The 25,729-nt window shown below is 47.7% G+C and overlaps 1 protein-coding gene across 2 annotated transcripts; it reads left to right on the forward strand.

Moving 5' to 3' along the window:
* The first annotated feature begins 474 nt into the window (after positions 1 to 474).
* CLEC4F (C-type lectin domain family 4 member F) lies at positions 475 to 12,854 on the forward strand. Of its 2 annotated transcripts, XM_021087395.2 has the most exons (6): positions 475 to 620; positions 1,667 to 1,789; positions 5,065 to 6,180; positions 9,910 to 10,061; positions 11,417 to 11,535; positions 12,443 to 12,854. In XM_021087395.2, the coding sequence occupies exons 1-6, from the start codon at positions 545 to 547 to the stop codon at positions 12,585 to 12,587; spliced, it is 1,731 nt and encodes a 576-aa protein (XP_020943054.1). In that variant the 5' UTR covers positions 475 to 544; the 3' UTR covers positions 12,588 to 12,854. The 2 variants fall into 2 exon arrangements, 1 of the variants encoding a protein (XP_020943054.1); XR_014839674.1 differs by lacking the exons at positions 9,910 to 10,061; positions 11,417 to 11,535; positions 12,443 to 12,854 and adding an exon at positions 7,367 to 7,455 and having other exon boundaries at positions 5,065 to 7,127.
* The last annotated feature ends 12,875 nt before the right edge of the window (positions 12,855 to 25,729 follow it).

Raw genomic sequence — 25,729 nt, forward strand, 5'->3', positions numbered from 1 at the left:
TCTCCCACAATCCCTTTCCTGAAACGCCAGCTGTGAGGTCCTGGCAAACACCCCCACAAACACCTGCTGCACTGACCCAGTCCCCTCCCTTACCTGACCTCCTATTAGTAAGAGGGTCTGGGTCTAGGATAAAGAGTCAGCCCCCCTGGGTCATAAGGATATTTTTTCTGCAAAGCTAAGAGGGAAACTTGATCCCCTCCTTACTGGGCAGTGAAAAGGTATCTGACTGGGGTAGAGGATGTGTTTGGGGCCAAAGTGGGGCGCGGAAATGGGGAGGATGGGCCTGAGGGGAGGGCCCGGGCTGGTGCTGAGGGAAGGGGGAGAGGATGGGGGGGTTGCGGACTGGCGCCTGGGAGCCTTGAGGGGAAGAACCTAGTTGGGGCCCTTCTGCAGAGTCAGCAGGGGAGGGAGCTTCGCACGGGTGGTTAGAACCGACCCAGAAGCCTATAAATTTGGGTATCGCAGCTTCCCACTGCCACTGGCCCAGACCACGACCTTGGGGAGCCTGTGGCAGGGAGCCCGTGGCAGGGAGCAGCACTGGAGGATGAAGGAGGCAGAGATGAGTGTTGACGTGGTCCGTTTCTGCACAGACAAGCAGAGCGTCTCCTTGCGCTCCCAAGGTGAGAAAACTGGGGCCCAGCCCTGCACAATGTTGCTCAGCTTCTCCCCTCGGCGCTGGCTCAGCCTTCAGAGTAGACCAGAGGGTGGAAGATGGGTCAGGCGAGGGCCCAGGGCTGCAGCCCACACCCAGTCTCCGTGTGAAATCTCCCCCAACCCTGGTCCTCAGGGTTGGCAGCCTGGCAAGAGAAAGATCGAATTTGAATTCAGGGGGCCTGTTTTTGGTTTTGTTTTGTTTTTGTCTTTTTAGGGCCATGCCCATGGCATATGGAGGTTCCCAGTCTAGGGGTCTAATCGGAGCTGTAGCCGCTGGCCTACGCCACAGCCACAGCAACGCGGGATCCAAACCGCGTCTGCAACCTACACCACAGCTCATGGCAAAGCTGGATCCTTAACACCCTGAGCAAGGCCAGGGATTGAACCCAAGTCCTCATGGGTACTAGTTGGGTTCGTTACCACTGAGCCATGATGGGAGCTCCCGGGACCTGGTTTTGACCCCTATCTCTGCACACGGGGCTGGACTACTGAGGCCTCAGGAGCTCTGGGCTGCTGTCTCTCCAGCTTGGAGTATGTTTCCATGTACACTCAACCCCCAGGATCCCAGGAGCAGCCCTTCTTAGGACACCCGTAGGGGGGCTTTCCGATCCAGCCCAGGGAAGCTCCAGGACTGACCCCTGTCAGCTTGTCGGGGCAGCTGCCGCCCCAAGGCTGTGAGTCTCGCTCTGGTTGGGATGCATGGAGCAAGGCTGGCCCTGGGATGCTGTGGTCAGTGTGCCTGCTGTGTCCCCTCCTCCATTCTACTTTCATTCAAACCACACCTTTGCTGTCCCCCTTGGTGCCTGGTTCTGGGCACTGTGCACATCCCCCGTCCTCTCGTAGCCTTTGCATCATACCACACCCTCCATGAGTTCCTGGCACTTGTTGCCCTGCCCCACGGTAAGCAAGGCCCGTGGCCCGTGTCCTCAGCCCCATTGGACAGGCCAGGAAGCTGGGTCCGAGGGGCTGAGCTTGTCCGGTTTTCTCCTAGACCCTGGCTTCTCTCCCGCAGGGCTGGACCCCTCGGCGGCAGTGGCTCCTGCAGCAGCCCCCAAGATGCCACGGCGTTTGCAGGCCACCGTGGCCTTTGTGGTTGTGACTGTGATCTTCTCTCTCATGGTTCTCTTCATTGTGGGTAAGCTCCTAGGGGACCTGAACCCCCCTGCCTTTCTTTCCTTCCTGCATAAGGAAGAGTCCCAACGAGTCCCAGACGCACCCCCTCTACTTCCGTGAGGGTCACTCCACCTCCAGTCCCAGGCCGAACCAGAGTTTCACCGAGACCTGTCCAAGGGGAGCCTTCCAAGAGAGGAGGCCCATGAGGGGAACTCTGAGGGGTCGTGGGTACCATTTCCCCCACCCCCTTCTGTACCCTGACTCGGGGGAGGGGCAGCCCGTTTCCCCAGGCTCAGTGCTGAGGGGATGGTGCTGGCCTGGGAACCGGTGCCTCAGTTGTGCAGAGCCCAAGACCTGCCCTTCGGAGAGTTTCCAGCCATGGTTTCAGTTGGCAGCTCCTCAGGGAGCCTGACCCTGAGTAGTCACGGGGGGTGGGGGGTGGAGGACGGGAGCCACGGCCCTGGTTGCCCAGACTCCAGGTCACACTTTTCCCTGTACCTTTAGATCCACGAGTGGGTTGCACTCTCCTCACAGAGAGGCATTTTTTTTTTTTTAATTTTATGTTTTGGCTGCCCCAAGGCATATGGAGTTCTGGGCTAGGGATCAGATCTGAGCTACAGTTTCCACCTATGCTGCAGCTGCAGCAGAGCTGGATCCTTTAACCCACTGTGCCAGGTTGGGGATGGAACCTGTGTTCTGGTGATGTTAGAAACACCATCAATTCCATTGTGCCATAGCAGGAACGCCTCTTTTTTTTTTTTTTTTTGTCTTTTTCTAGGGCTGCACCGCGGCACATGGAGGTTTCCAGGCTAGGGGTCGAATCGGAGCTGTAGCCACCAGCCTACGCCAGAGCCACAGCAACACGGGATCTGAGCTGCGTCTGCAACTTACACTACAGCTCACAGCAATGCCAGATCCTTAACCCACTGAGCGAGGCCCAGGATCGAACCCACAACCACATGGTTCCTGGTCAGATTCATTAACCACTGAACCACCACAGGAACTCCAAAAATTCCTCTTTTTAAAAAAATACAATACAATGGCTTTCTTGGAGTTCCCTGGTGGTCCAGTGGGTTAAGGTTCTGGCATTGTCACTGCTGTGGCATGGGTTCCATCCCATGGGTGCGGCCAAAAAATGGCTTTCTTGAGGTATAATAGGCACATAACAAAGTATACCTATTTAAAGCATATGGTCTGGTAGGTTTTGATGTATGTATAAGTGCGTGAAATATCATCACAATCAAGATAATGAGTATATTCAACATCCTGCGCCCAAATGTCACTTGTACGCTGTGTCGCCCTAGGCAACCACTGTTCTACTTGCTGTAATACAGGTTACTCAGCTTTTTACAGACTTTTATGTAAAAGGATGTATAGTATGTACTCTTTTTTAACCTTTATCAGTCATGTGATTGGCAAATATTTTCTCTCAGTCCATGGCTTGTATTTTCATTCTCTAAACATTTGAATTTTGACAAAATCTAATATATCAACTGTTTTTTCTTTTGGTTTTGTATCTAAGAAATCTTTGCCTATTCCAAGGTCATGTAAGTCATTCTCCTTTTGGAAATGTTATAGTTTTGGGTTTTACATTTAAGGTCTATGATTAATTTTGAGTTAATTTTTGAATAATGGGGCAAGGTATGAAGTTCACTTTGTCTTTTTGCTTATGGATATAAATTATCTCAGCACCATTTGTTGAAAAACTTATCCTTTCTCCTTGTGTCTCTAGTGAAAATCAATTGCCCATATATGTGTGGGTTCTCTCTTCTGTTCCATTGATCTAAGGCCTTCCTGGTGGCTGACTAGGCAGAGCTTTATTTTATTTTATATTTTTGTTTTTTTGGGGGGGGCCATACCTGTGGCATATGGAGGCTCCCAGGCTAGGGGTCAAATTGGAGCTGTAGCCACTGGCCTATGGCCACAGCCACAACAGTGCCAGATCCGAGCCGCGTTTTCGACCCAAGCCACAGCCCATGGCCATGCCAGATCCTTTAACCCACTGAGCGAGGCCAGGGATTGAACCTGAGTTCTCATGGATACTAGTCAGGTTCATTAGCACTAAACCATAATGGGAACTCTAAGGCACAGCTTTATAAATAGGGCCAGAATCCCCCCAGAAAGTGCCCTTGCTTACGTGGGTTCTTCCCCATATCCCTGAAAGGAGGCTTGGCCCCGCACCATGAATGTCTGAGCCTATGGCCTAGCTCATGATGCACGAATGATGATGGTAGGACCAGAGGCAGCTGCAGGTACGTTTGGTGGGAAGGGGCTACAGAGTTTCTTTGAATAACCCAATGACCAAGGACTTTCACTCAGGTCCCCCACACCCTCAATCAGTTCTTTAGCGACCCTTGCTCCCAGGAACACTGGGGGTGCCAGCCTTTAAAAGGCTTTTGCTCAGGGCTGTATTTCCTGGAGGACTTCCGCCACAGCCTTGTGAATTGAGCACAGCGCTCCCTCCAAGGGCATCAATTTGATTTTATTTCTGTTCCTCCCCTCACCTCCCGGGGATTTGTGATCAGAAAATTTCTATTTGTGGCTACGTGGTTTTTGGGAAGTAACAAGGGTGAATCGAGAGGCTTCATGCTTGGTGTACAAATAGAGTGGAAGACTACATCTGGGCTTTATTCATACCTATTTTCTTTACCATGATGACTCGTCATAATGGTGAAATTTCAGTGGAGTTAAACCTCAACAGGTGTCAATGGTACAATCAGTTATTTTGGGGAGTTCCCATTGTGGCTCAGTGAGTTAAGAACCCAACTAGTATCCATGAGGATGTGAGTTCAATCCCTGGCCTCACTCAGTGGGTTAAGGATCCGGCGTTGCTGGAAGCTGCTGCATAGGTCACAGATGTGGCTCAGATCAAGTGTTGCCACGGCTATGGCATAGGCCTGCAGTTGCAGCTCCGATTCAATCCCTAACCTGGGAACGTCCATATGCTGCAGGTGCCGCCCTTAAAAAAATTTTTTTTTTCAAGTTATTTCAGTTATTTTCAGGTTCAGTTACAGTGGCACAATAATCCCGTAGGCAAGTATGTTAGTCCTTCTGCTCCCCAGGTCATTTGGCAGAGCTAAGGAGGCCTTTATTTCATTTTGGGGTTTACATTCGTGGGTGGCCTATCCCCAGGGTCTAGGTGGCTACAGGGAGCAGCAGGCTGTTTGAGGAGAGCTCAAGACTAGGGTGTAGACATTTCCCTTGGGAATTTTAAGATCACTCTGGTTGGCCTGTGTCGTGAATGCTTCCCTGTGTAACGGGGTCTCTTTGGCTGCTTCCTCCTTTTCCTCCCTCCAGATCCCTACCATGCTGTCAGGGGGGCGGAGCTCCAAGAGGCTATCCAGATGTTTAAAAGACAGCAGAATTCCAGCACCTACCATGTGGAGATCGAGAAGTTGAGCTGCAGAGTGGACAATGTCAGTTCTGAGCTCCAGCTGCTTGGTGGTCATCTAGAAAACGCCAGCGCTGACATCCAGGTGGTCAAAGGCGTCCTAAAGGATGCCAGCACCTTGAGTGTTCAGACCCAGGTGTTAAGGAGTTCCTTGGAGGGGACCACTTTTGAGATCCAGAGGCTAAAGGGAGATCTGGAAGAGGCACAGGCATTAAATTCCCAGGCCCAGAGTTTCTTAAAAAGCAGCTTAGAAAACACTAGCACTGAGCTCCACGTGGTAAGCGGAGGCTTAGAAAATGCCCACATGGAGATCCAGGTGTTGAAGGCTGGGCTGGAAATGGCAAATGCTCAGGCCAAGATGGCAAACAGTAGTTTAAAAAATGTTGATGCCCAGATCCATGTGTTGAGAGGCAGTCTGGATGGGATCAATGATTTAAGGACCCAGTATCAGGTTTTGAGAAGCAGCTTGGAAGGCGCCACTGCTGAGATGCAGAGGCTAAAGGGAAGTCTGCAAAATGCAAACGCTCTCAGCGCCCAGACCCAGACCTTCCTAAAAGGCAGTTTAGACAACACCAGTGCTGAGATCCAGGTATTAAGAGGTCATCTGGAAAAGGCAAGCAGTGAGATTCACTTGTTAAAAAGAGATTTGGAAACTGTCACGGCCCAGACCCAAATAGCCAACAGTCACCTGGAGCAGACAGATGCTCAGATGCATGTGTTCAAAACAGACCTGGAAAGCACCACTGCCTTAAAAGCCAAGATTCAGATGTTAAATGATCTTTTGAGAAATGCCAGCCAAGAGATACAGACCCTAAAACGAGGACTGAAGGATGCCACGGCCTTAAATTCCAAGGCCAGAGTGTTGGAGAGAAATCTGCAGGAGGCCAGGGCCGAGATCCAGAAGTTAAAAGGGGATTTAGAGAACACCAAAACCCTGGCTACGAGAATCCAGGAGGAGCAGAGGCGACTGGAGGCCCTCCATGTGCCCTCTGCTTCACAGGAGCAGCTCCAGAGGACCCAAAGTAAGTGGCAGGGGGCGGGAGGGAGGCGTGCGGGGGAGGGTAAAGTCTCCTGGCCTTTGGGCTTTTTGCTTACTTCAACATGGACCCCCTCGTGGGATGCATGGGAAGGCGTGTGGGTGCTGGAGAGGGGCCAGATCCCACCAAAGGCCGCATGATCCCTGCTCTCTAACTGCTTATCATTTGGCTAGAGTGACAAAACAAACATTTAGGAGACAAGCGATGTCTGGTGGAGGTGTATATTGGGGACAGAGTGTGCCAGTGGGACCAGACAGCTTTATTTCTACTCCCCACTAGCCCCGATGCTGTGCCTTTGCTCAAGGGGTTCACCTCTGAGTTCCACTTTCTTCATCTGCAGAGCAGGGAGAAAAACATTTGCTTCACAGTGAGGTTCAAATTAATTAACCCAGATAAAGCACTGAACAAAGTCCCCAGCATTCATGTGTCCATCTGACAAAAACATTTTTGAGGCCCTGGTATGTGTCAGGGCCATAAAGATGAACAAGATGCGACGCCTACCCTTGAAACTCACCAACAGTGGAGCAGCCCTGCGTGAAAGACATGTGGAGAGGAGCTGTGATGGGAGCAGGTCTCAAAACTGGAAACAGGAGGAGCAAAAAGAGGCGAGAGAAGGGATCTTCTGGGGGCCGATGTCCTCTGGTGTGGAAAAGGATCTTCCAAAGGGGGGAAGAAATCTTTTGGGGAAGAAAGGATCAAAAGATGTTCTGATGGGAAGATGGCCCTTGAACTGAGTCCCACAGGACCAGTAGGTGGTGGCCAAGCAGATAAGATAAGGGAGCAGCAGGTCACAGGCATGAAGATGTGAACTGGAGTTCCCATTGTGGCTCAGTGATAACAAACCCAACTAAGATCCATGAGAATGCGGGATCTATCCCTGGCCTCACACAGTGGGTTAAGGATCCAGTGGCATTGCTATGGCTGTGGCAGAGGCCGGCAGCTGCAGCTCTGATTTGATCCCTATCCTGGGAACTTCCATATGCTGAGGGTGTGGCCCTAAAAAAAGTTAAAAAAAAATTGGAGTTCCTGTCGTGGCTCTGTGGTTACATGTGTGAGGACAAAGGTTCGATCCCTGGCCTTGCTCAGTGGGATAAGGATCTGGCATTGCTGTGAGCTGTGGTATAGGTCGAAGACGTGGCCTGGATCCCCCACTGCTGTGGCTGTGGCATAGGGTGGCAGCTGCAGCTCTGATTAGACCCCTAGCCTTGGAACCTCCATATGCCACAGGTGCCCCCCCCCAAAAAAAAAAAGTTAAAAAAATATAAACCATGAGGTTCAGGAAACTTCAGGCTGTCCTGTTGACTGGATTGTGGCCAAGAGGGCAGCTGATGAAGCTCAGGCTGAAAGCACAGTAGACGGGGGCCAGAGTGGTGGCTTTCAAATGACTTTGAATGAAAACTCAGCATGAAATTCATTTTACATTGTGACCCAGTATAATGGTGTGTCTCTCTCTCTCACACACACACACACACACATTCCAAAGAGTAAAACATTTACCACATGACTGTGATCTGATATTTTATAATCTATTCTTTTTTTCTGTCTTGTGTGTGTGTGTGTGTGTGTGCACGCGTGTGTGTCTTTTTAGGGCCTTACCTGCAGCATATGGACGTTAACTTCCCAGGCTAGGGGTTCGAATCAGAGCTGCAGCTGCTGGCCTATGCCACAGCCACAGTAACGCCAAATCCAAGATGTGTCTGCAACCTATACCACAGCTCATGGCAACGCCAGATCCTTAACCCACTGAGCAAGGCCGGGGATGCATGACCACTTTGTATTTCTGTAAAAAAGTGTTTTTTATATGAACCCACTGCTAACATTTTAGTGAACTTCCTTAAGAGGTTTTTTTCTAGATTAGGATAGGCTTGATCTGAAGATGTGAGTAAAAGGCACCAGCAAAGAGGGAGGAGGTTAAAGGAGAGAGAGAAAGAGTTGGGGAGATGGTGTTGGATGGGGGAGAGAGGGAGAGGAGAGAATGAAACACACGGACAAGTGACTGGCCTTGAAGGGTTGGGACAGTACTTGAACCTCTGAGGCTGGAAGGAGGAGGTGTGGAAGCAGATGTTCACCCAGGTTTGCAGATGTGGGCCCAGGAAACTGAGGGAGATGATATTTAGTGGTGTCTCTGCAGGTAGAGCAGGAGGTGAGAGAGGAAGGAGGGAGCTGGGAGAGAGGGTGATTTGGAGCAGCTGCTGAAGAGGTGGGGCTGACAAATGAGGGGCTTGGCAGACAGCACTGAGGACCCATGCTGCCCTGTCCCCTGTCTGGCAGAAGCCTAGAAGTCTTTTCTTTGTCTTGTTTGGGCCGCATCCGGCCTATGCCAAATCCACAGCAAGGTGGGATCCAAGCCGCTTCTCTGACCTACACCACAGCTCACAGCAACGCCAGATACTTAACCCATTGATGGAGGCCAGGGATGGATCCCTCATCCTCATGGATACTAGTTGGGTTCCTAAACCACTGAGCCAAGATGGGAACTTCCTTTTTTTTTTTTTTTTGGTACGGTAAGTCTTCCTTCTTTTTTGCTTTTTAGGGCCGAACCCAAGGCATATGGAGGTTTCCAGACTAGGGGTGCAGTTGGAGCTACAGCTGCTGGCCTACACCACAGCCACAGCAATGCAGGATCCTTAATTCGCTGAGCAGAGGCCAGGGATTGAACCCGCAACTTCATGGTTCCTAGTCGGATTTGTTTCCACTGTGCCATGACGGGAACTCTGGAAGACTTCCTTTCCTAATGCCTCTCCTATGTCCTCCTGCTGTCCTCCTAACTCCCTCCTATGTCTTGCTACTGCTTTGGTGTTGACGAGTGTTTCTCTACCTTGGGTACACAATGGAATAATCCAGTGAGCTTTTAAAAATGATGCCTGGAACCTCCCTCCAGAACGCTGACTTTTCTTTGAAGGGGTCTGGAATGCAGCCTGGGCAGCAGAGTTTTTTTTTTTTTTTTGAAAGCTCCTTAGAAGTTCCCTGGTGGCCTAACAGTTAAGGATCTGGCATTGTCACTGCTGTGGCTTGGGTTTGATCCCTGGCCTGGGAACTTCCACAAGCCTTGGGTGAAAAGATAAAAAAAAAAAAAAAAGAAGAAAATTCCCTAGGTGGCTCCCATGGGTAGTCAGGGCTGAGAACCATTAGTTTAACTTTTTTCTGAATGGGCCAAATAGTGGGTATTTTGGGCTTTTTTTTTTTTTTTTTTTTTGTCTTTTGAGGCCCGCACCCGTGGCATATGGAGGTTCCAATGTAGGATCTGAGAGGCATCTGCAACCTACACCACATCTCGTGGCAACGCCAGATCCTTAACCCACTGAGCAAGGCCAGGGATCGAACTTGCAACCTCATGGTTCCTAGTCAGATTCATTTCTTCTGAGCCATGACAGGAACTCCCTATATTTGGCTTTTGACTGAACAGTCTCTGTTGCAACATCTCTGCTGTTGCAGTGATAAATCAGCCAAAGACAATCTGTAAATTAAAGGGTGTGGTTGCATTCCAATAAAACTTTATTTATAAAAAAAAAGCTGCTGTCCAGCTACAGCTTGCAGATCCTTGGTTTAGACCACTATTTCTCAGACTTTGGAGCGTATCAGAATCCCCTGGAGACTTTGCCCCTGTAGTTTTGGGCATCAGGCATTCGCTTGTGATCCTCAGTGGTCAGTCCCTGGAGAGCTCAGGATCCATAGCCAGCCCCTGGTTCTCTCTCCTCCCCACCTTTGCTCCAGATCAACTTCTCCAGCTGATCCTGCAAGGCTGGAAGCCCTACAATGGGAACTTATACTACTTTTCTCAAGTCAAGAAGTCTTGGCAGGAGGCTGAGCAGTTCTGCGTGTCTCAGGGAGCCCACCTGGCCTCGGTGACCTCCGAGGAGGAGCAGGTCAGCGCTGTGGGCTTGGGGGAGGGATCAGAGACTTGGGTGGTTCGGCCTTCCCCTCCTGGAGTGGGCATGGCAGAGACTTTTGTGTCTCCTCTGTCAGCCGAGGAGCAAATATTTACTGAGTTCTGGTGAGCATTCTGCACTGGAGTTACAAGCACAGACAAAAAACCCCAAGGTCCCCAGTGACTGAGGGAGACACCCAGGGAGTCAGCAAGGAGGGAGGCAAAGGGAGGGGGCACCAGGGGACTGCTCCTCACATGCTGGGTGCATACGTCCCTACCTGGTCCCTCGTTTCCCTCTCAGGCGTCCTCTCTAATGTCAATATTGATTGGTTTTTTTTGTCTTGTTTTTTCCAGGGCTGCACCTGCGGCACATGGAGGTTCCCAGGCTAGGCGTTGAATCAGAGTTGTGGCCGCCAGCCTATGCCACAGCCACAGCAATTCGGGATCTGAGCTGCATCTGCGACCTACACCACAGCTCACGGCAACGCCGGATCCTTAACCCACTGAGTGAGGTCAGGGATCAAACCCTCAACCCCATGGTTCCTAGTCGGATTTGTTAACCACTGAGCCACGACAGGAACTCCTCAATCTTGATTTTAATGTCAGTTCATCTAATGGCTGCAGAAGGCTTGAGGACAAACAAAGGCAATATAGTCCCAGAGGGGTCCATATGCCAAAAGCTATCAGAATTGACTAGACTATTGACCACTGAAGTTTGGTCAAAGTTAACTGACAGACCTGCCCATTCCTTGTGGTTCTCCTGAGACTGTTCTTGAATGTCTGGCAAAGGACATGCTATTTTGTAAAACATGTCAACTTTTTTTTTTTAAATTTTTTATTTTTAGGGTCGCACCTGCAGCATATGGAGTTTCCCAGGCTAGGGGTCTAATTGGAGCTACAGTTGCTGGCCTACACCACAACCACAGCAACATGGGATCAGAGCTGTATCTGTGACCTACGCTGCAGCTTGTGGCGATGCCGGATCCTTAACCCACTGAGCAAGGCCGGGGTTCAAACCTACATCCTCATGGATACTAGTTGGGTTCTTAACCCACTGAACCGCAACAGGAACTCCATAAAACACATCGTCTTAAAAAATTGGCCAGGTCTGTCTTTTGTCCCAGTAAAGCCACCCTCCTCATCAGGTCAACGTGGGAGAAGCTGGAGTTCCCCTGAGGGGACCTGGCTGTTGCCTAGATCTGGAAAACCGTAAGAGGCATAGGGAGGGGTTCCAGCTCCTACGGAAGAGGGGGCTTTATGCCCCCAGGATGAGGAAGGTTGTGGCCTGGAGTCCTCTTCCACAGAGCCTGGTGAACTCGGGTGAGAACACACAACACTGCCTTTGCTCCACAGGGCTTTGTGAAACAGTTCACGAGTTCCTCTTACTACTGGATTGGCCTCACTGACAGCGGTTCTGAGGGCATCTGGCGATGGACCGATGGGACACCATTCAATAATGCACAGAGCAGACGGTGAGTTCAGCCACTGTCTGGTGCCTTCCCAGGCACTGTCTTGGACAGGTCTGGCTAGGGACTCCTGTGTGTCTCTGTCCTGGGTGTGTATGCCTGCCCAGTAAGTGTTAGTGTTCTTTGCGATACACGTGTATGATGTGTGCATGTGTGATGTGAGTATGAGGTGTGTGTATACATGACTGTGTGCATGATGTATGTGTGTGTGTGGTATGTGTTTGATATGTGGGTACACTAGCATAGTTGTGATCCAAACCTGGACCGCTCTACAGGGGTGTCAGAACAGGACAGGTGGCGTTTCTGTCGTGGAGCAGTGGAGGCGAATCTGACTAGGAACCATGGGGTTGCGGGTTCGATCCCTGGCCTCGCTCAGTGGGTTAAGGATCCGGCATTGCCGTGAGCTGTGGTGTAGGTCGCAGACATGGCTCGGATCCCATGTTGCTGTGGCTCTAGCGTAGGCCTGTGGCTGCAGCTCCAGTTGGACCCCTAGCCTGGGAACCTCCATAGGCTGTGGGTGCAGCCCCAAAAAGACAAAAAAAAAAAAAAAAAAAAAAGAACAGGACAGGTGTGGGGCTGGCAGGCAGCCTGTCGGTGGGTCTTGCTGTTCTGTTTTTGTTTGTTTTTGCCTATCCTATCCCCTCCTCCCTAGGGCTGGTCCCAAGGAGCCCTGCCCCTGTCCAAAGGTATCTGAATATGAATTCTGGGGTGGGGACTTGCAGATGTAGACACCCCTCCAATGCCTCTATTCTCAGTAACTAGGGACAACCTCAGCATGGCCACCCTCAGGGCCCCTCGGACCTGTCCTGGGCTATCAGGGGATGAGGGATCCGTGTCACTCCAGCTCCTTATGCCACAGCCGGGGGAAGGGACACTTCCTTCATCCAGCAGAATGAAGCCCTCTTGTTTCCAGGTTTTGGAGCGAGAATCAGCCAGACAACTGGAAACACCAGAACGGGCAGAGGGAAGACTGTGTCCAGATCCAGCAGAAGTGGAATGACATGTACTGCACAGCCCTCTTCCAGTGGGTCTGCAAGAAGCCCCTGGACCGAATGTAGCCTGAGGGCAGCAGGGAGCTGAGACCCTTCTCCAAGACACGCGGGAGCTCGTGAACTCAACTTGTTCTCTGGGGTCTTCCATTCGGTCTTTGTTTTTCCTGCCCTGTCCTTTAAAAAAAAAAAAACTTTCCAATGTGTTTACATCATATGACCCGGCATAATCAACAGCTCCTCAAGGCAAGGGCCTTGTTGTGCTCTGTATCTCCTGGGCAACCAGCACAGGCCTGTCAGACAGCAGGTCCTTAATAAATGCTCGGACGAACGAAAGTTTGGACTTGTCTCTGCGACAGCCATCACACCTGCTTCTCCCTGGATTGATTTTTCTTTCCCTCAGGGGCCCTTCCATGAAACAAGCATAGCTTTGTTTAAGGGCTTTAGGCTAGAAACTTTTAGTTGGTTTGCTGAAAAACAGCTGAGGTTGCAAACAAACTGCAGGGACTTGGTAGGGGTGCAAATTTCCGGGAAGTCACAGCCACCTCAGGTGTTCCCTGCCCTTCCTTTGCTGCAGATGAGGCCGGAGCTGGATTTTCCCAGCCTTTTTTTTTTTTTTTTTTAATTGTAGTTGCTTTACAATGCTGTGTTATTTTCTGCTGCACAGCAAAGTGATTCAGTTGTACACATACCCATTTTCATACAGGTTGTCACAGCACACTGAATAGAGTTCCCAGTGCTATACTGGCTTATTCAGTCATATCTCTTTGACCATCCATTCCATATAAAATTGTGTGCATTTATTATTCCCAAACCCCCAATCCATCTCTCCCCTCCACCTTTCAGTAACCATAAGCTTGTTTTTGAAGTCTGAGTCTGTTTCTGTTTTGTAAAGAAATTCATTTGTATAATTTTTTTTAGATTCCACATATAAGTGATATCATATGGTATTTGTCTTTCTCCTCTGACTTACTTCACTTAGCACGATAATCTCTAGGTCCATCCATGTCGCTGCAAATGGCATTATTTCATTCTTTTTTATGGCTGAGTAGCCTTCCATTGCATATGTGTACCACAACTTTTTTTTTCCTTTTTTTCTTTTTTTTCTTTTTAGGGCTGCGCTTATGGCATATGGAGGTTCTCAGGCTTGAGGTCTAATCGGAGTTATAGCTGCCAGCCTACACCACAGATGCAGCAACACCAGATCCAAGTCGCGTCTGTGACCCACACCACAGCTCATGGCAATGCCGGATCCTTAAACCAGCTGAGCGAGGCTAGAGATTGAACCTGCAACCTCATGGTTCCTAGTTGGATTTGTTTCTGCTGCGCCACGATGGGAAATCTATCACACCTTCTTAATCCATTCATCTGTCGATGGACATTTAGGTTGTTTCCATGTCTTGGCTGTTGGAAACAGTGCTGCAATGGACATAGGGGTGCATGCATCTTTTCGTATTATGGTTTTCTTCAGATATATGCCCAGGAGTGGGATTGCTGGATTATATGGTAGTTACTATTTTTAGTTTTTTGAGAAACCTCCATACTGTTTTCCATAGCAGTTGTACCACTTTATATTCCCAAGAACTGTGTTCCTATTTCTTCACACCCCCTCCAGCGTTTATTGGTTGTAGACTTCTTGATGAAGGCCATTCTGACTGGTGTGAGGTAATACCTCGTGAAAAGATGCTCAACATCTTTAATTATTTTCCAGCCTTTAAACCACTCCGAAGACTCATTTCTCTCCAGAGTCTAGCCTCATCTCGTCCTCAGACCGTGAAATCTCCCAAGCCATGTCTCTGACTCTTCTGGTTCCCATTCATCCTTCTAGGGACTCAGCTTTCTGCCAACTCAACTTAGAATGGGAATGTTTAGATAGTTTTTTGCCCTGCCTACTGGAATCCCATCCTGGGCATGCCTGAGAACCCTCTGCAGATTTCTGGAAATCTTTCTCTGCGTTACTCTACCCTCCGCACTCTGCCCCCAAATTCTAGAACACTCAGTCTCCCCAGACTCCCATCTTTCTGTCCTCAGCTTAGTGGGACTCCTCTGGCAGATCCCCCAGGAAGAAACCCAGGGGTGTTGGGGGCTTATTCAGTCAGATCCCAGTTTAGCTCTGCATATTGTCCAATGTCTGAAAACAATCATTGCATGTATTTTGTCCAGTTTTTGGTTGCTTGCAGCAAAAGGGCTGGTCCAGTTACTTCATCACAACCAGAATTGGACATCTGTTCTATCTTTTATGATATTTTGCCTGAACTGGACTTTAACCCATTTCTGTTCATTTTGTCCTTTTGGTTTTTCCTTTGGCCATTTCTTTTATGGCTTCTTAGCTCCTTAAAAATCAATCTTAGAAACTCTGCTATCCCAGGATTGAATAATATCCTGTTACATTTCTTCTAATAATTTGATAACTTTATTTTTACGTCTATATCACTAAGCCATCTGGAATTTACTTTTTAGTATATCATGAGTTAGGCATCTACTTTTCCCTCAAATATCACTAAATCCTAACCCACTCTTTTTCACTCATTTGAAAAGCCAACTTCGTCAAATACTAAATTCACCAGCATCCTTTTTTTAAAAAAAAATTGAAGTGTAATTTACAACATTGTGTTATTTGCAAGTACACTACAAAGTTATTCAGTTATATACATGCATTTTTCAGATTATTTTATATTATGGGTTATTATAAGATATTGACTATAGTTCCCTGTGCTATATAGTAAATCTGTGCTTCTTATCTAGTTTATGTGTAGTAGTTTGTATCAGTTAATCCCATACTCCCTTCTCTGCCTCCCTTTCCCCTGTGGTAACCATGAGTTTGTTTTCTATGTCTGTGAGTCTGTTTCTGTTTTGTATATAGATATGTTTATACTGTTATTTTATTATTTTTGTCTTTTGCCTTTTTAGGGCTGTATCTGCTGCATATGGAGGTTCCCAGGCTAGGGATAGAATTGGAGCTGTAATTGCTTGCCTATGTCATAGCCACAGCAATATGGGATCCAAGCAGCATCTGCAACCTACACCACAGCTCATGGCAATGCCGGACCCTTAACCCACAGAGTGAGGCCAGGGATCAAAATCTCATCCTCATGGATACTAGTTGGGTTTGTTAACCACTGAGCAATGACAGAAACTCCTGTAGTCTTTTGTTATATTCCACCTATAAATGACATCATATAAGATCTGCCTTTCTGTTTGATTTATTTCGCTAATTATAATATTTTCTATGTTTATCTATGTTGCTGTAAATGGCCATGTTTCATTCTTTTTCATGGCTGAGTAATAGTCCATTATATATATACCACGTTTTCTTAAGTTCATCATCTGTTGATGAGTACTTAGGAATTTCTTGATTGCATTCCCATGAACTCTCTTTTTCCTTTATTGGAGCCACACTGCTTTAATTATTGTAGGTTTTTTTTTTTTTTTTTTGTCTTTTTAGGGCTGTACCCATGGCATATGGAAGTTACCAGGCTAGGGGTCGAATCAGAGCTATAGCTGCCAGCCTATGCCACAGCCACAGCAATGCCAGATCCAAGGCGAATCTGCAACCTACATCACAGCTCACGGCAACGCTGGATCCTTAACCTGCTGAGCGAGGCCAGGGATCAAACCAGCATCCTCATGGTACTAGTCAGGTTCGTTACCACTGAGCTACAATAGAAACTCTAATTATTGTAGTTTTATAATATATTTTGTTATCCAGTAGGGAAAGTTCCCTTTTAACTTTTTCAAAAATTTTTACATATATGTTGCTGAGCGGGGCTTGGTGATTGGTGGATTTTGCTGAAGGGCATAAGGCGGTTAGCTGGAGTTCTCACTGGAGCATCTCTGCATTTTCGGTTTCAGTTAATCCAGTGGCCATGGAGGGCTCCTGAGAAAGGCATTCTCCAAATATTTGGGAAATAGAAGCTCAGCAGCCAGTATTTTACAGGCCCCAGAGGGGAAAGGGGCCTGGTCATCTCACTGTCTGTTACAGAAATTGTCCCCGAATCCCCCAGCATTCAGTCTGGCTGTGCAGACCTCGCTGGATATAGACTGCCCTTCTGCAGTGCAGGCAGTTGTCGGGTTGCCTAGTTACAGGAGGTGAGGAGAGGATGGGTACGTTCTAAATGTCTTCACAGAACTTTCAACTGGTCCCCCCATTTTTAGTCTACCCTGCACCCTTGCCTTTAGAGGTACTTGTGATCCCGGTTGTGAATTTACCAAGGTTGAACTGATGCTTATTCCCCCCCATCCCACTGCTTCCAATTATATTTCCATTTTCTCAGTTTTGTTGAGTCAGTTACCATTCATCCACCCACTACCACCTTCCAATTTTTGTTGCAATTTCTTGTCTACTCTTGATTCTTCTTCCATCCTCTTTGTCGTTACAGGTTTTTCTTATTTTTATTCCTTTACTATCATTATAGCAGATTTTCAGAGAAAACAGACACGAATGTGTGCATTGAATGTGCCTCTTTTAAATGGAAACATTATATTCTTTTTTTGTTTGCTTTTTTAGGGCCGCACCCTTGGCATATGGAGGTTCCCAGGCTAGAGGTTGAAGAGGATCTGTAGCCTCTGGCCTACACCACAGCCACAGAAATGCCAGATCGGAGCCTCGTGTATGACCCACACCACAGCTCACGGCAATGCTGGATCTTTAACCCACTGAACGAGGCCAGGGATTGAAAATGTGTCCTCACGGATACTAGTCAGATTTGTTTCCGCTGAGCCATGGCGGAAACTCTGGAAATAGTATATTCTTTAATAAGATACTATGACATTATAGATAGCTATGAATTTTGCATATTTATCATGTATCATGTATTTAATACATGATATTGAGTCTTTATTGAATACATACATAAGACTCGAGTTCTTATTTTTTTCCTAGTTAATTGCATTGGGTTTTCTGGATAAACAAAATTTGCAAGTAATGATAACTACAATGTTCTTTTCTGGAATATGTACCTTCTTTCTTTTTCTTTTATTATTGTATTGGTAGATCTCCAGAACAATGTTAACTAGTATTAATGAGATCTGTCAAGCTTGTCTTGTTCCTGGCATTAATGTATAATTATTTCCAGTTTTGCTTTAAGTTTCTTGTTGTTGATTTCTGATAATTACCTTTTATAAAGTGAAAGAAATTTCCCTTAATTCCAAATCATCAGGGGTTATTTTCTAAATTAGGGGTGGATAGTGAATCTTGTCAAATGGGTTTTCAGCATCTACCAAAATGTTAATAAAAATCTTATCCTTTTGGAGTTCTCATCGTGGCTCAGTGGTTAACGAATCCGGCTACGAACCATGAGGTTGCAGGTTCGATCCTTGGTCTTGCTCGGTGGGTTAAGGATCCAACGTTGCCGTGAGCTGTGGTGTAGGTCGCAGATGCGGCTTGGATCCCGTGTTGCTGTGGCTCTGGAGTAGGCCGGCAGCTACAGCTCTGATTAGACCCCTAGCCTGGGAGCCTCCACATGCCGTGGGAGTGGCACTAGGAAAGGCAAAAAGACAAAAAAAAAAAAAATCTTATCCTTTTATCTGTCAGCATCATAAATTATGTTAACAATTTCCTTACAATCAATTATCTTTGCATTTTGAATAGAAACCTATTTGACTATGGTATTCTTTTAATATTTTCCTGGATTTGATTTCCTGGCAGTTTATTTCTTGATATTTTGCATCTATAGCTATATATATATACACACACACACAGACAGTTGACATATATAGGTGTGTATATATTTATGTACACATACATGTACATATATGTATATATATGTATGTGTGTATATATACATATGTGTGTATGTGTATTATTGGGGGTTTTTTGTATGTATTTGTATTCTTTGTTTAAGGGTTTTCCTAGCTTACACAAAGAAAAGTAGAAACCGGTATCAAATAATATGTCCTAATTTCTTGGAATTTACTGAGATTTTCTTTGTGGCCTAGTGTATGCTCCCTTTTTATAAATGTTCCATAGGCATATTTATTAGATTAGGCTTGTAATTTTCAGTATTCAGATGACCTACATCCTCATTTATGTTTTGTCTACTCAACCTATCAATTTCTTTAAGAGGATTTTAATTCTCCCATATTTAACATTTACCTCTGCTTATTTCACCACATTCTCACATTTATAACAGCTTTTGATTTAGGTATATCAGATTTACCTGTTTAATGTCTAAAGATTTGTAACCATTAACTCTACTTGAAGAAGCTCAGTTTTTATCCATATTCACTCAATCTAGGATGATTTATTGTGCTTCTACTATGAACCAAGCACTCTTCTAGGTTTGAGGGATTCAACAGTGAACCAAACAGAGAAAAACCCCAGCCCTCATGAAGCTGGCGTTTTAGTAGGGAGGAGAGGTAGTTAGGGCACCCGCCCCCTTCTCAGAGCCACAGGAAGGAGTCCTGTGGTGCTTCAAACCTGGGGCTGGGGACCTTCTGGAGGAGCAAGCAGCTCTTCATCAGCAATCGGGGCACCCATGGTCTGTGGCCTGGAGCTACCGGAACAGAAACAGGTAAACATGAAGAACTCTCTCCTGGTCACACTCCAGGGTCAATTCTCAAGCCTGGGCTGGCCTTTTCTCCCCTCTTGAGGAGGTTCTGAAAGCTGCAATTTCCCCAAGAAAGAGAAAGGCAGAGGAATCAAGTTCTCTGCAGACTGAGCGGAGCCATCTGGGGAGGCAGACTGAATCTGCAGTTGTCCTGGGGGAAGTAGTCAGCCTGTCACCCTGAGGTGCTTGTCCCATCCTGCTTCCACTATGGAAATCCTGTGCAGCTGCCATTCTCAGTGACATGGATTGTTTTGGTGGCAGTAGTAGGCTGTGACAGACAACTGCCTGCCTACGGGGTGTGCCCACCCTGGTGCCCACAGCCGTGTCTCCCAGAGCCATGGTTTCTAGTCTTTCTTATAGACCTGATGAGGCTGGGGTCTACACATCCTGACTCTGGCATAGGGAGAAGCCACAGACTTTTCGGTTGTCATGAAATGACCTCTCAGGCCTGGTTTTCTCCATTTCTCATCAGGAGAGAGAACGCATTTTGGAGGAAGATGTCACAGCATCTTGAGGAAGATGGGGGTCACTAGTTTAGAGGAAAATGTACCTCTGCTTACTATAGTTGGAAACTCCAAATGTCCTCTACCAACAAATGTCTCAGCTCTCCTTGTACCAGAATTCTTATCACATTGGATCACACATGCCCAGATTTGGGCCTGGGTCGTGGCCTACACCACGCCTACTAGAAAGACCCCCTCCCTTTGTGTTGCTCTCACTTATAAGGGTCAGTTTTAAATGGCTCTGCCTCCATCTGCTACTAGCAATTCCTGCAGCTCAACGCCAAACAACCTCAGGGACCCCCACTGCCAGCGAAAGCCCCAGGCCCCAGTGAGCATCACAGAAGGGTGAGGAGCCTGGCCTGCTTTTTGGAAGGGTGATTTAGGATAGACAAAAGGATTGCCAGCTGGGCCTCAAGAAGGCAAGGCAAGGGAGTTCCTATTGTTGCTAAGCGGGTTAAGAACCCAATATAGTGTCCATGAGGATGTGGTTTCGATTCCTGGCCTCACTCAGTGGGTTAAGGATCCAGTGTTGCCATGAGCTGTGGTGTAGGTGGCAGATGTGGCTCAGATCTGGCGTTGCTCTGGCTATAGCGTAGGCCAGCAGCTGCAGCTCTGATTTGACCTCTAGGCTAGGAACTTCCATATGCCAAAGTGAAGCCTTAAAAAGAAAAAAAAAAAAAGGCAGGACAAGGCTCCACTGTGTCTCTCAGGTCCCCCTGCCCTCCCCCAAAGTAGCCTGCACCCCACTTCCTCTTGAACCACCAAGAGCCCTGCTCTTGTTGCAATCTTACCCTTCTTAGACCTGACAAGAATTCTCCAGTGCCAGCTGTGTAGAGCCCAGGACTGGGATTCTAGGCAAGAATCTTCAAGGTGGGCCCAACGAGCCTCTCATGACATCTCTGATGCAAGGTCCCTGAGATGGAGCCTTGTACCTCAGAGCCCCTCAGCCAGCTCTGACAGCAGCTTCTGCACTGTTGCTTAGAACACCCATCTGCCTGGGTCACTTAGGATTTGTCTGTACAATAACCAAGTTTCTGGATGTTCTATCTGGTTCATAAATCATCATTGTTATCCTAGCCATCACTTCCAAGGTAGTGGGAGCCACACGAGGCAGGAGAGGTTCATGGTTAGAGACTCAGGCTTTGTGGGTTCCATTGCCCCTTTCTGTCTGGGAAAGCTGGTTACCTGACTTTTGTACTTCAGTTTCCTCTTCTGTGATGCAATTAGTCCCTCCCTCTTGAAGCTGTGGTGTAGATTGAGAAAGGTAATGCAAGGGATGCTTAGACTAATGCGTAGCACCAGGATCCCAGCAGCTAATGCTAACATGAGCTGCTATTGTTGTACCAGTGTCCTGATGGACTCCTCACTGCAATGCTGAGAAAGGTTTATTACAATCCCTGCTTTACAGATGGCTAGGTGAGGCTGGAGTCTGAATGACTTGCTGAAAGATCCTATGAACCCCTGTGCTGCAGAAGCTCTTCCTCTCCGACCCACGATGAACCCTTGCACCTGAGTTAAAGTCTTAGTCCTGAGCTTCCATCTAGCCCTTTGCAAGGCTGCTAAGGCATCTTTCTGCATCTGGTCAGAGCTCCGGGCTATTGAATGTGGCTGAAGCGCAGCGTCACAGACGAGAAGGGCTTGAGTTGCGGGTCCCTATGAGGAAATGATCTTTCAAAGCAGCTTCCTGGGGACAAAGGCTGTGGGTCTGTTCCTCTTCTCTGCTGTTGGTGGAGAAGCACTTCTGACTCACTGTTACCCCTGCTGGGCATGTGGCCTAGAGGTTAACCCCAGCTCATGCTCAAGAGGTGGAGGAGGAGCTCAAGGGAGGTGAGGTGGGCACTGGGAGCAGAGCCTGGTGCTGGAGGACCAGGTCAACTGGAAGCACAGGGCTGGGCCCAGAGACCTCTGGATGGAGGCCGCTCAGACTTCAAAGACAAAGGACTGCTGTGGAGACCGCAAACCTGAGTTCTAGGCTCAGCTCTGCCGCTGACCAATAGTGTGACCTTGGCTAGTCGCTCAGCTTCTCTGGCATCAGTTTTCCCATTCATATGTGGTGTAAAGTCTAATTCCAGGAATATGGGGAGGTAAAAGAATACAGACTATGTAATAAATAATATGTAATAATAATAATAATAATAAAAAACGTTTGTGTGAATATGAATAATACAAAATTGCCAAATTGATTGGGATGGGAACTCTGGGCAATGCAAACAAGTCTCTTTATTTATTTATTTATTTATTTATTTTTTGCCTTTTGTCTTTTTTTTAGGGCCTCACCTGTCGCTTTTGGAGGTTCCTAGGCTAGGGGTTGAATCGGAGCTACAGCCACCGGCCTACGCCAGAGCCACAGCAACAAGGGATCTGAGCCGCATCTGCAACCTACACCACAGCTCACAGCAACGCCGGATCCTTAACCCACTGAGTGAGGCCAGGCATCGAACCCGCAACCTCATGGTTCCTAGTCGGATTCGTTTCTGCTGCGTCACGATGGGAGCTCCAACAAGTCTCTTTACAGTTTTTGGTCTTTGTTTTTCCTTTTTAGGGCCACCCTGACAGCATATGGAAGTTCCTGGGCTAGGGGGTTGAATCGGAGCTACAGCTGCTGGCCTAAACCACAGCCACTGTAACACCATATCCAAGCCACATCTGTGACCTCGATGCAGCTTCTGGCAATGTGGGATCCTTAACCCACTGTGGGAGGTCAGGGATCGAACCCGCATCCTCATGGATACTGGTCGGGTTCTTAACCTCCTGAGCCACAATGGGAACTCCCTTTTTACAGTTTTTGATCCCTTTTGAAATGTCATTCTTTGCCTCCCCATACTAAAGCTGTTTTTCGCCCCTCTCTCATGTCTAGGCTGAGCTAAGGAGATTAAGGGACCTGTGTTTGAGCCACGATCTGGTTGGTGTGGTGGGGTTTCTGAGCACCCAGGATGGGTGTTCCCATCAGGGTGTTCCTCTCAGGTGGGTCCCAGAGCAATGAACAGGCAAAGATTAATGAGGGGAACCTGCTGGGGCAATTACTCTGGGTCTCGGGATGTGAGATAACATGAAGAGACTCCCCAGTCCTTGCTGAAGCTCCATTTCCCAGAACCCCTTGTACCCAGGGTTCTAGATGCCAATGAAGATGATTTAATTAGAGTCAGGTGTGTGATACTGCCAGCGGGGAAACGAGGCAGAGCGCTCCTCCCTGTCCTTCTGTCTTGTTTCCTGTGGACGAGCCAGGGCATGGGGACGTGGGGTTTCTCTGCCACCTGTTCCTGGGCCTCTCTCCCAGCTTTGGGGGGTTGAGTCGCAGCTGCAGGATCAGGGGCGACCTGCTGTCTGGCTGCCACTCAGCTGGTGCATCTTTGAACTCAGAGCTTCTCCTGTTCCTCCAGCCTTCCTCATGATTGTATAAGCCCCTAAATCCCTAAACCGCCCCCATTGGCATCTGCCTGGAATACCCAGAAGATTTTCTGACCCTGCTCTGAACCCTGGCTGGGGCAAATGGCCTGAGGACTTTGCTGCAGCCAAGTTGACCCCTGCCAGGCACCAGGATGGCAGACACTTCTAACAGGACAGCATCGTTTTGGGAAATGATACCCAGCAGCAATGATGGAGGAGCGATGATTTGGGAGGAATCTAAGTCCTTGAGTGCTCACGAGGAGCAGAGGTGCCCCGTTGACCTACCCTTTTGACACTGTTAGAGGCCAGAGAATGAAACTTTTTGTTCATTGGGTCCTTGCATTATTGGGTGATGGCAAGGGGTCCACACCTTAGCTCCAACTGGTTTATGTGATTGCTCTCCCTCAGAACAGAGGGCTCAGTTGAGGAATCAAAGAGCCAAGAAGCCAGAACATTATAGTTGGAGCTGATGGAGGTGAGCAGGTCTGAAAGAATAAAGTCTGGGGTTCTCACACTGGGTTCCTGAAGCCCACTAGCTTGCCTGTCCCAGGGTTGAGCAATAAAGTAGAATAATGCCAGTCACATCCTTGTTGATGCTTAAGTTAAGTAAACGGGGAAGCCATCTCCATTTTAAGCTTCATCCCCAGATATTTGGCTCTTGCTGCCTTCTCTCTGCCTCCCAGCAGACCCACCATGTGAGTTTAGAGCAAACAAAATTGTTTTCCTTCTTAAAAATATATTTATTTATTTATTCATTTAGCTTTTTAGGGCCGCACCTATGGCATATGGAAGTTCCCAGGCTAGGGGTCTAATTGAGCTGCAGCTACAGGCCTATGCCACAGCCACAGCAATGCACCATCTGAGCTGAGTCTGCCACCTACACCACAGCTCACAGCAACACCAGATCTTTAACCCACAGAGTGAGGCCGGGGATCAAACCTGCACCCTTATGGATACTGGTGGCATTCCTTATCGCTGAGCCACAGTGGGGACTCCTAAAAATATATTTTAAAAATTACAAGTGACATTCTTATTATGACAATTCCAGAAATACAGAAGATGGGAGGCACAGATCAAATCTCCCCCTTCCCAGGCCTGCTCAAGGGAACCTCCATTAAGCATTTGGTGTGATCGGTTCTCTTCCCCTGGCCCTTCCCTTGAAGGCAGTGGCCATGGCGGGAGCTGAGGAGGAGATGGGGCTGAGTAGATGTCTGATGGGGCTAAGAATTGAGTTATATGTGGGAACTGAGAAAATAGGTAAATATACTGAGGGTAACTGGAATCAAGTTTCTCGCTATTGGGGAAGGGAATTACAAATAAGGAGAGGGAGAAACTAGAGAGAAATATAAGTTTTGGGTTTGGAATTAGAGGTATTAGTGTGAACTCATGCTTTTAAAATATGTCCATCCATCTATATAGATAGACAGATAGATTTAGCTGTATGTCTGTATATGCTGTATGCTTGTGTATGAGTATTTCTTGTCTGCAAAAGAGTCTAGAAGTGGAGTTCCCATTGTGCTCATCAGGCTAAGGACCCAATGCTGTCTCTGTGAGGATACAGGTTTGATCCTTAGCCTTGCTCAGTGGATTAAGGATCTGGCATTGCTGCAAGCTGTGGTGTAGGTTGAAGATGTGGCTCCATTTGGTGTTGCTGTGGCGAAGGCCTCAGCTGCAGCTCTGATTGGACACCTAGCCTGGGAACATAAAAGAAAAAAAAAAAAGCCTAGAAGCAATGACATCCCCTAAAGGAGTGAACGCTCAAGCATCCAAATTTGGTTTCTAAATCCCATCTTCCACTAAAAGGAGAATTGACTGATGCCAGGGCAGGGGCTAGGAAAATTCGAGATGATCCTGGCATATGCTGTATCTTTTTCACACAAGCCAGAAAGTACTCCAAGCATGATGGGGTCATGTCAAAAGGACAGAGGAATCAGCCTGAAGGGGCACCTGCAGGCAAAATCTGGGACAACTTGAGCATTAAAATAAATAATAATATGAATGAATTACATCTTTTTGAATAAAAAATAGAAATGCATGAGCTCACACATAAACACAAATTGAATCAATAACTGACAAGAAGGGAGAGCTCTTCCCTAAAGGAGGATGCCAACCATTTGGTCAATATCAGAGTGGTGGTTAATTCAGGCAGGAGTCAGTCATGGATGCTAAGGACACTGACAAAATATCTATCAACTAAAAGGGAAAAAAGGTCAATTTATGGTGAGGGAAACTGGCAGACACCATCTTGATCAAGGTTAACCTCACCATTAGTGGGACAGGTGATGTGAGGCCCTGAGAAAACCCCATCATCTCTTCTCTGGTGTCCCTGCTAAGAGGGCAGGACCTGGGTCTGGACATGAGGAAACTCTGGACAGACCCAGGTGGAAGGACATCCTATAGCCTGCAAAGCTTCTACTCTCTGAAACTGTCAAATGTCATGAAGACAGGGCAAGACCAAGGAAATGCTTTAGAAAAGGAATATGGAAAATGGGACTATTCTATAGAGAGAAATGGAGTGATGAAGCACATGTGAGAAAAGTTAACTAGTCGAGAATCTAGGTGAAGAGAATACAGGACCTCTTTGCTACTGCTCTTACAACTCATTTACTTCAAGATGAATTTTTAAAACGTTTTGGGAGTTCCCGTTGTGGCCCAGCGGAAATGAATCCAGCGAGTATCCGTAAGGATGCGGGTTCCATCCCTGGCCTCGCTCAGTGGGTTAAGGATCTGGCGTGGCTGTGGCTGTGGCTGTGGCTGTGGCGTAGGCCGGCAA

Source organism: Sus scrofa, chromosome 3 (assembly GCF_054392235.1).
Source record: "Sus scrofa isolate SSC_HxYL_T2T_F1_AM1 chromosome 3, Sscrofa_HxYL_maternal_Yorkshire_Landrace_v2.0, whole genome shotgun sequence".
NCBI classification, from domain to species: Eukaryota; Metazoa; Chordata; class Mammalia; order Artiodactyla; family Suidae; genus Sus; species Sus scrofa.